The 9,753-nt window shown below is 44.2% G+C and overlaps 2 protein-coding genes across 2 annotated transcripts; one reads left to right on the forward strand and one right to left on the reverse strand.

Moving 5' to 3' along the window:
* The first annotated feature begins 1,132 nt into the window (after positions 1-1,132).
* Positions 1,133-4,049, forward strand: FAM180B (family with sequence similarity 180, member B). Its single transcript, XM_010160113.1, has 3 exons — positions 1,133-1,199; positions 3,096-3,175; positions 3,606-4,049. The coding sequence occupies exons 1-3, from the start codon at positions 1,133-1,135 to the stop codon at positions 4,047-4,049; spliced, it is 591 nt and encodes a 196-aa protein (XP_010158415.1).
* Positions 4,050-6,580: 2,531 nt separating this feature from the next.
* On the reverse strand, positions 6,581-8,113 carry C1QTNF4 (C1q and tumor necrosis factor related protein 4). The gene has a single exon (XM_010160114.1). The coding sequence runs from the start codon at positions 8,111-8,113 to the stop codon at positions 7,010-7,012; it is 1,104 nt and encodes a 367-aa protein (XP_010158416.1). The 3' UTR covers positions 6,581-7,009.
* Between the last annotated feature and the right edge of the window lie 1,640 nt (positions 8,114-9,753).

The following is a 9,753-nucleotide window of genomic DNA, read 5'->3' on the forward strand; positions in this document are numbered from 1 at the left end:
CCAGCCTGTCAAGGTCCCTCTGATAAATCTGTGGGACTTGCGCATTTTGTGCTGTTTTTCTTCCTAGCTGGTGTGAGTCCATATATGAACTGACACCCTGTAACTTGCTGAGAAAGGTATGCATTTCAGCTCCATCTCTTCTCTTTTCTAGGTAGACTTCTTTCCCCAGAGAACACCTTTAACCTGAGGGAGATGGTATTATTACTTATTTATACATACTATTACTTATTTGTATAATCCTGGCATCCAAGAACCTGTTGGAGAACCCAGAACAATACTGTGCCATACAGAGCAGAAATACAGCATAGTTTCACTGGGGACTTGGCACAAATAAAAGTGCAAAGATGTGTAGAGAACAAATAATCTGCTGTGAAGGGAATCAGATGAAGTTTCATTGGTGTAATTCACAACATCTAAGTCAGACTGTGCTCATTGCAACCCAAAAGTCTTGTCACTGGAGGGAACGATGAGGTGCTAAAGCCTATCTGGCTCTGATCCTTGATCCTTTCTGTTTGCTAGGTCAGTATATTGAGTTCTCCCTCTGGGAGGTTTGATACAGAACGGAACAAGTGACATTTCTTCTGTCTGCTTGTATATTTTGGCTGCTACTGCTCTTCCATGAATCTGCACAGACTTCTGGCCTTATTCTTTTGTGACATTTCAGGATTGTTTGCAGATTTTCAAACTCAGGAAAAAGTAAAACTGAAAACAAAGCCAAGGAGCTGAGCAGAAATGTCACGGAGATGTGCCAGAGGCACTGTGTGGAGGTGGAAGGAACCAGGAGGTTCCCCCTTCTTCATGTGTAGTGAAATTTCTTGCAACTAATAGCTTCCTATGATAAATTGCAGCGGGAAATCAGTCTTTGGAAAAGAAGCTTAAACAGTTCTGCCAAAAACTTCACAACAAAGTCTTCCAAGTTTCCAAAATATGATGGAAAATATCCTTTGGGGTCAGCAAGTTGAACTGCAAGCCCTTCCTAGGGCTGCAACCAGCAACACAGAAAGATGGATCCATTCCAACAGAGGCTGCTGGGACCAGAAGCAGCAAGGGAAGACGCCCCAGCAAACAGCTCTCACTTCACGCACGGCACCGTCCACGGAGGGGGGAGGCAGCTGCTCCCGGGCAGGCTGCTATGGCCCAGGTCCAGTTCAACGCCTGGCTGATGCTGTGTGTGTTTGCTGGATCCCAGAGGCTGACAGGTAGGAAGTGCACCTGCTAGCCATGCGGCTTCTTGGCTTAGCAAACGCTTGTGCAATGCCAGTGGCACGACATTCTGCCTGCTTCTTCAAATATGGCCAAACGCTTCAGCTAGCTGTGCTGAGACGGGAGGGAGCTGCAGTCCCAGCCGGGGTTGTTCACTGGGGGAGGCGTTTGTACTTACTTGCAGGATGATTTGCTGCTACTTTTGATGGCAGCGGGAGGGTTTTCTTGGGCCTCCACCTAAAATGTCTGCTCCTGCAATAATGTTTGTGGAATTTCGAGATGTTTTTTGGGGAAAAAACCCCACCCTGTTGAATGATAAAGTAACTAAGGGACCATTTTCCCATCTCCAGAGGATATTTATGTTACTATTTCAATACATTATTTATTATGCTTTGTTTAATTTTTGTTTTAATCTACCTAAACATCTAACACCACATATATTTATGAGATTAGCTACTAATAACGGCAGTTGGTGGATATTCAACAAATCACTGACTTTACAGCCAATCAGACGTCTCTCGGTAGAGGGATCTGTGAACATCACGGATCAGTCAGCAGAGAGAAGCCCCAGCAAGGCAATTTTCAGATGATGTAGTGTCTTTACCTGAGTTAAAAGCCTTCCTGGCACATCCAGGAGGAGTGGGAAAGAGCAGCTACATCCCTGCCCATGTTCCAAAGCCACAGTAGGCTTGGATCAGGGAGCCTGCAGCTGCACAGAGAAACAAGTCTCCGCAGCCTGGGGAGGTGGCGGTGCACTTCTTCAGGCAGCTTGTACATCTCCCTGAATGGCTTTAATCAAGAATGGAAAGTTGGAAGTGGGGTTTGGTAGTAGTCATCACACACATACAGTATCAAATAATTTTTTCTACATTTTATAAGCACCTGCTGACCTTAACTCTGGAGTACTCAACATAAATTCTTCCTCTTTTTATATTTAAAAGCCTTCATCCGTATAAAAAATATTTTTAAAAAAGTGTCAGAGAGCTTACTATTTTATACGAGCTTTTTCCATTTCATGTTTCTTGGCCTGAAGGATGAATCTATGAGAAGTAGAAGAGGGCCTTGCCTCCACAATTATGCTGATAAACACAGAGAAGGGAAGGGATGCAGCCTCCCTCTCACAGTCCTGGGCTGAGGCTACTTAGGTCTCCTTTTCTCATAAAGAAAGAAATAATGAAGGCAAAATAAATGCAGAAAGCTAAAACACTAGAAGTATTAATAAATGAAAATTGAAGAATCTTAGGATTAACGTGACTCTCATATTAACAATATTAACAAACTCCCATTCCTCTGGGCTTGTATCTATTTTTCCCTGTTTAAATGATGTTGGGTGGCCCAGCCAGGAATTAGCTGGACATGAGAAGAGCCATAATGGATCCTACCAGGGTTTTTTTTTTTTTTTTACCCTCACACTCTGCCCCTGCCAGCAGCAGATGCTCAAGGAAGAAGTAAAGAACCACGATAGGCATCAGGTTATGTTTCCACCAGCAGATCAAGGAGCCTTCCAGCACTGTCCTTCCATGGGCAGCATTACTTTCTCTAGCAAAAACTGCTAAACATCCAAAACCCATCAGTTTAAAACACGCCCATATTCACCAGGAGGGTCTTTCGTGCTGCCTGTCAAAGCAAGTGCTTTTGCTGCCATATGCTTTAGCTCTGTTGGCAGGATTAAGGGCCATCATATCCACAACTTACACTTGCCTCCCTTAACCACTTCTGCTTCTCTTAAAAGCTTGTTTTGCTCAGCAGAATCCTGTGATCACATCTGTCATGTCTGGCAAACTATGAGTGGCAGCTCAGAAATATTGAAGACATTATTGACAATCAAATGACACAAATAAACGGGGAGCGACATGGTCTTGCGCTACCAAACTCTGCCTGATGTCTTCCAGATGAACATCCTCACAGCAGGGATGGTGCCAGCGCCAATGCACCCCGTCACAGCCCAGAGGATGCCAACGTCATGTTAGAGGTCTTCAGGGCGTTGGGGACCCGTGGGCCGAGGCACTGCTAGCGCCTGCGCTCTCACCTGCCTGCATGTAAAAGCTCACATGTTCTGCCTATTGTCATCCCTGTCATTTTTTGGGAGCACCTGGAAAACACCTCTGTGATGCCCTAATTGCATTTGTGCTCCTTCCCATCGTGGGGTGCAGCAGGGCAGGAGGCGAGAGCTGGACAGGTCCCACGGGGAAACCGAGGTGTGGGGCTGGTCAGAAAAGGGGTGTGGGGCTGGCGGAGGACATGGAGTGGGACTAGGCGGGCCGTGGGCAGCGAGTCAGGGAGCAGACGCCTCTCGGTCCGGCCTGAGATTTGGCAGCATTGCAGATGGCTTTACAGCTCCGTTATAACTGGCAGAGGGTTTGTGTTGAGCTTCCTGTGCGAATGCTGCTCTTCTCTTCCAGATGCTCTGGGGAGGGCTGGATATTCAGGCCAGCAGCACAATCCAGCTGCGGGATGAAGAGCTGGCCTCCCTGCGCCCAGCACGGCGGTTCATCAAGATTTTAGAGAACGAAGTTCCTAAAACACCGACAGAGATTGAGCACCATCTGAGATACTATTCACTGACCGATACCCCTTTGCCTCTGACAGAGTTTGACCGTCTCCTTCTCACCAGCGTTTACTGTGCCTATCAGGTTCGCTCCGTGCAGGGTCTGGATAAAAATCTCTGGATTGGGTTTTTCTCTCAGCTGGTTGATGAAATGTTTCGCGATCTGTGCAAGGGGCTCTGCCCTGCAAACGCCACCCTCCTCCTGGCTTCCTGGCCGTGGAAGGAGAAGCCTTCACATTTAGCATCCCTGAAACATTTCTATCGTTCTAACCTGCCCAGGACCAAGAGAGACACTTAGTAAGGGAAACTACGGTAGGAAAGCAGTGGACCTGACTTCAGCTGCATCCTTGCTGATTTCAAATGCTTTCCACGTTATTCAGGGTTTGGTACAAATACACCACACCTTTTTGTCCCACTTTCTGCGTTGCATTGGCAACCCGCTAAGGATTTATACACAAGCTTTTATGTTTAAATGAAATAGGATAAAACTATAAAATGCATTTCACCCTTTCCCCGTTTTGTTTTTTTTTTTTTCTGTTCGGTTTTTAAGTGGGCTGAGCTGAAGGGGGCAGTGCTGTTCAGTTGTGTTACCTATCTTGGTCACCGATGCTTGCTAGGGAGATGCCCTGGCAGGTGTTTTTCCAGGATGTTATACTGGTGTCCTTGCTGACTTAATGTCAGATAATTCAGTTCAGCCTCCTTATATTCCCCCTGTGGTTTCAGCCAAATATATTATTTTTTCTCCTCTCCAGTAACCAGCTAAGCAGATGCTGTTGTGTTTCATGATATAGGTCACGTATTTAATTTCAGCTTTCTGCTCCTGTGGCATCCCATTTTATGTGTCCATAGTAATTTCCCATCTCATATATACATTTTTCTTTAAAAAGCAACCTGAAAATGTATGTATTCTATGAAGATTTATAATATTTGCATATCATATTTACACACGTATGTTGCTTTGTATCATTTATCAGTTTGGAATACACTTTTAAAAATTTCATTTAAATTCCTAAGGATCATGACCTAGTTATTTCCTCAGCAGATTTTACCTCTTCTACGAAGTTTTTTTTTTACAGCTATGGCACTTTACAAGTCAAACATAGTAAATTCACAGTCCCTATCCTCAAAATTAGAAATGCAATTATTTTACAGAAAGAGATCTTTAACTTTTCTCTCACAAATTGCAATGTGGAATTAAATACATGTAATTATCTACTTGTAAGAGTTTTTATTTGTTTGTTTGTTTCTACTAAGTTTCTCTCTGCCATTGCATGTATATTAATTTTGAACATTCATTGCATGTGCTTAGATGATGGGATCCATAATTCCCTTTCTATCAATATGCTCTTAATTTTCCGTGCTCAGCAAAGGAGGCATGTGTGACATTCAAAGTGGGAACTGCTAGCTTTTGGTCTAGTTAATTTTTTTCTGAACAGTTGTTGCCCAACAGATGGCAAGAAGAAATGGTGAGGCAGGAAGAAGCCTGGAAGCAAGATGCTACAGAGAATGGTTTTCGAGGTCAGGTTAGCGCTATGACAGGAGGAGATGGGTTTATACAGTTCATAAAGCAGGTAGTTTCTTGTGTGTTTGGTTCTGGCATTTTGGTTGGTGGTGGTTTTTTTGTTTGTTTGTTTGTTTTGTTTTTCTCCACAAGAATGTAGGGATTAAGATTAGCATTCTATTTGAAGTATAACTTCCAGTGAAATAGTGTCCCACCTAATGCTCTTCTCTTCTTATGCTGTTTTTTATGTACCTCCAACCTTTACCCTTCATCCTTTTCCCGATATGCCCTCAGACTTTAATGTCTAGAATATCTATGGAGTGATGGAGGCAGGGAGTGGCTGTACTCAAGTTCAGTTAGAGCTGAGAACATCATTAAAAGGCTGAGCTGGGATGGCATTAGTGCAAGAAAATATTGTCTTGCTGGAAAATACATGGTCTGAGCTATATGAATGTCTGGATAAAGGTTGAGGGGGTTGGCTTGGTGACTCGGATGCAAATGCACTCTTTTGAATCCAGGATTGTGTTAGGATCAGTTTAAGAACATTGCTACCTGTTGAGCAGATTCTAAATTAAACGCAAGTGATGTCACAAAATTTCTTGCACACTCATGATGATGTACGTTTGCAGTTTATGTAGCCTGAGAGACAAACCAGAGTTTAGCTCAACTGAAACAGCACCAGTCACACTACGATGAAGCCTCCAGCCTCCTGGCTTCTTACCACCCACCTGGGTGGATCCTGCCGTCAGTCCCAACCGCCCGGCAGGAGCACACCTTCTGCAGCCACACCAGCCTCTCTACAGCAGCACTACAGCCTGGCGGAACAGTGTGCAAGAAACCACTGGAACACAGATGCTGAAAATATCACTTAACGGTGCCTTTGATCCTGTTTGCGCATTATAAGCTTGCTCCTGACCCAAATATTAAGAGATTTAAAAATACATTTTTTTATCTTTCTTACTTACCTTTCTTCTGAGCTTTCAGAGGACGGTCCGTTCATAGATTTGAGCCCTCATCCTTTTAGCAGCCTACCCTTTTGTTTCTAAATGTATTATCTTCATTAAAGGAAAGCTGAGATTCTCAAACACAGCTTGACTTCAGCAACTTCAGATTAAGAAAAGCACCAAATATTGTGAAACTTGCAACAGAATCATAAAAGGTACCAACACATCACACATACGAATGATAAAAAAAGAGCGGACACAAACAAACTGCTCAGTAACACATACTGCAGCTCATACAATCACCACGCTTCTTTCTCTCCCCAGTTGGTACCTCAGGCAGTGGCAAGCACACAAGCCTCACAAGTAACAACAAATTCCAATCTGAGAAAATTTTTACATCTTTTGTGTTTTTATTACATTCATTTTCATTATATTTATTCCCTCCCCAGATATGCAAGGAAAGTCGCCACATCCTTTGCTTTCGGGATGCTGGGGATCTGCAGTAATGTTACTGCAGTGGTTCTCTGATCCTCAGCATCTCACTACCCTGCCCCACCCCTGCCCCAAAACTACCTCATGCTTTATGCTTAACTCAAACACCAACACAGGACACACACGTACAACCTGTAAAGACCTTTCTATGGATGAACAGCAGACACAGCAGCGGCCCTGCGGACAGGGCACAAGCGTGCAGCATTGAGGAAAGCACTGGACACATGATAGCATGCTCAAAGTAGAGGATGATATCCGAAGAGGAACTATACCCAAGTTCATGGCACCTTGGCTTTTCTTATGCTCTTTTCACATCTGCATTTAATTATTTGACCCTTGGGGTGAGCTGGCACCTGGAAGCCACTTTGGCTGAGTCTCTGAATAGATCAGGAAGCCTGTGAAGGTGATGTACTTGCCATGGTTGCTGTAGGCACCATAGCCATCGTGCTGGTGGCTGTAGAGCCAGACGGTGTCCCCATATTGCAGAGGCAGCATGATACTCTGGCTCTGCATCTCCCGCCTCTTGGAGTGGTTGTCATCATAGATCATGGCCTGCACCTCATTGTGGTTCTTCATAAGTTTCACTGACATAGTCTTAAAGGGCATTTTGCCAATGGTGAAGGAGAAATAGTATGCACCAGGTATACGGCATGAGAAGATGCCAGTGGAGGCATTGAAATCTTTTCCAATATTCACAAACTCTGTGTCAAATGTGATCGGCTCATGCTGGGTTTGCTTGTCATCTGTCCCCAGGAGACTTTGTGAGCGGGCAACAGAAAATGCAGAGCGAGGGTCTTGTTCTCTGTTTGGTTGATCAGACAACACGTGCAGCTGTGAAGCTTCAGTCTGCTCTCCGGGAAGTTGCTGAATAGTGTGATGGTGTGGGCTCAACTCTTGAGAGCTAAGAGCATTCTGGAAGAAGGCAGAAGTGTCTGGATAGATTAGGTAGCCATTGAAAGTTGTATAGGGGCCCACATTGCTGTAAAGAGCATACTTTGGGTCTCCATGTAAACGCAGCCAAACTGTGTCACCGTAGTCGAGCTGCAGCATGGCACTCTGGCTGGCTACTTTCCGTTCCTTGCGGTGATGTTCATCATACACTATCACTTGCACCTCATTCTTGTTTCTCATCAGCATGACAGACAAGTTTTTCTTTGGGTATTTCCCAACAGTGAAGGAGAAGTAGTAGGCTCCAGGGATCCGACAGCGGAACAATCCAGTCTTGGGATCAAAGTCATTGCCAATGTTCACATACACTTTGTCAAAGGTAATTACCATCTCAGAGCTTCCTTCCATGCTGCTGGTTCTGGCCACAGAGAAAGCAGAGCGAAATTCAGTAGCGGTGTCTGCTGGGAAGCCATCTGTAGGCAGAAAAATCATGCAGCAAAGGAAGCCAAATAGGATCTGAACCTTCAGTGTCATCATTGTATCTGAAAGGAAAAAGAAACATATTTGAGCAGGAATCCCATTAACTTCCAATTCATAGCCCAGTTGAAACCCATACCTGAATCTCGCTAAATAGACATGAAGGTGTATGTCCAAATATTGATAAGTCTCCAGTGCAATGTCTCTGATCAGTGTACAAGACCATATCTCAGTTCAGATCCCTGCACCATTTTGATATTTTCCTAGCAAGAGCTGGACCTTTTTTCCCCTGTACTCATAGGAAGAAAAAGAATCTTCTCCTTTGAAAGCCTGCTTACCCTACAATTTGTCTGCAAAACACCGTGTTGCTCACAATTCAGAGGGATCTCAGAGCTTGCTGGGGCTTTGCCAGAGCTCCCTTTTGTAGTGATTTTATTCAAAAGACCGAGAATGAAACAAAGCCCTATACAGACCCTGTATTATACAGCTGAGATACAGCTGAAGGGTAGGGAGGACATATGCTCTAGAGATTCCCATGCAGATGCCATTGCCTAGCACCGCGCTAGATGTTTCACGGGATGTGGAAGCTGGAAGCCAAGTGCGCTGGTAGACCCCTTTATTCAGAATTCACCATAAATCTGTGAAGAGTGTAAAGAAACTAGAAGAGGGATTGTTTAGGGGAGGAAGGAAGACAATGGAGAAAATGAATGAAATAAAAAAAGAAGCAAAACAAAAGATAAATAAAAGGCAAGTCTCCCGAAGTGTAGAATCTCTGAGAGAAAACTGAAATACCAAAACCAGGGAAACAACTCCCTATCTGGATAATAGACCAGAGAGTAAGAACTTCTTTGACCCTTAAAAGAAGAGGGATAAGTTAGGAGCTAATGGGATTTTCTGCTTCTAGTTTCTGTGATTTTTTTTTTTGGACTGAGGCCAAAAATCATCTATTAGTGCTTTCAGGCTGAAAACAAAACTGCCAGTCATTCCAGTGAGAAGCTTCTCTCTCTGTCACCTCTCTGTGCTTATTAAAATATCATTCAGGCTGGGAGGCAACTGCCTGGTTTGCAGTCTGCCCCATCTGTCACCCCAAAACTGGTGCCTTGCCAGCCTGCAAACAATGAATTCACAGACCAGCAGAACAGGAGCAAAACATGCTACTCACTGAGGGGGGGGGGGTGACTACAAATCCTGAATTAAAAAGGATAAAGGGGTAAATATTTGAGTCAACTGGGATAACCTAGTGGTAGAAGTAAAGCAGACTGTATCCACATACACTGAGCCACCTCAATGGGATCTTCTTTTGGCAAGATGTGATACCTAGAATCACTCACCAAGAGGAATTCAGTTTGACCTACAGTCCTTGCTCTTTTGCACTTGAGAAACTGAAATCTGAAATGCAGCTGTAATAGATATGAAGCCATGAATCAATTAGGTTCTCATTTAATTACATGAAAGTGACACACCAGTAAAGAGAAGAAGAAATGTCCATCCATGTCCAAATTTTACATTAGATCCCCTCTCTCACAAACATCCCAGTATTTTCTGCCATGCGCCTGAAACCAGAATGTTTATCCTGACTTAGCCTGCTTCTCCTGAACACATCCATGAGACCCCATGGGCTGCACTGAAGGGTGTTGAGAGAGCTGGCCAATGTCATATTGAAGCCACTCTCTATCACCTTTGAAAGGTCATGGAGATCA

The sequence above is a fragment of the Eurypyga helias genome, unplaced genomic scaffold, assembly GCF_000690775.1.
Source record: "Eurypyga helias isolate BGI_N326 unplaced genomic scaffold, ASM69077v1 scaffold3901, whole genome shotgun sequence".
In the NCBI taxonomy this organism is placed as follows: Eukaryota; Metazoa; Chordata; class Aves; order Eurypygiformes; family Eurypygidae; genus Eurypyga; species Eurypyga helias.

Excerpts from the sequence above, each read along its gene's own strand:
- C1QTNF4 (XM_010160114.1), bottom strand. The coding sequence starts at position 8,113 with ATGATGACACTGAAGGTTCAGATCCTATTTGGCTTCCTTTGCTGCATG.
- FAM180B (XM_010160113.1), top strand. The coding sequence starts at position 1,133 with ATGGCCCAGGTCCAGTTCAACGCCTGGCTGATGCTGTGTGTGTTTGCT. Across the intron at positions 1,200-3,095 it reads TGGATCCCAGAGGCTGACAG|ATGAACATCCTCACAGCAGG; the intron begins GTAGGAAGTGCA and ends GATGTCTTCCAG. Across the intron at positions 3,176-3,605 it reads ATGCCAACGTCATGTTAGAG|ATGCTCTGGGGAGGGCTGGA; the intron begins GTCTTCAGGGCG and ends CTTCTCTTCCAG.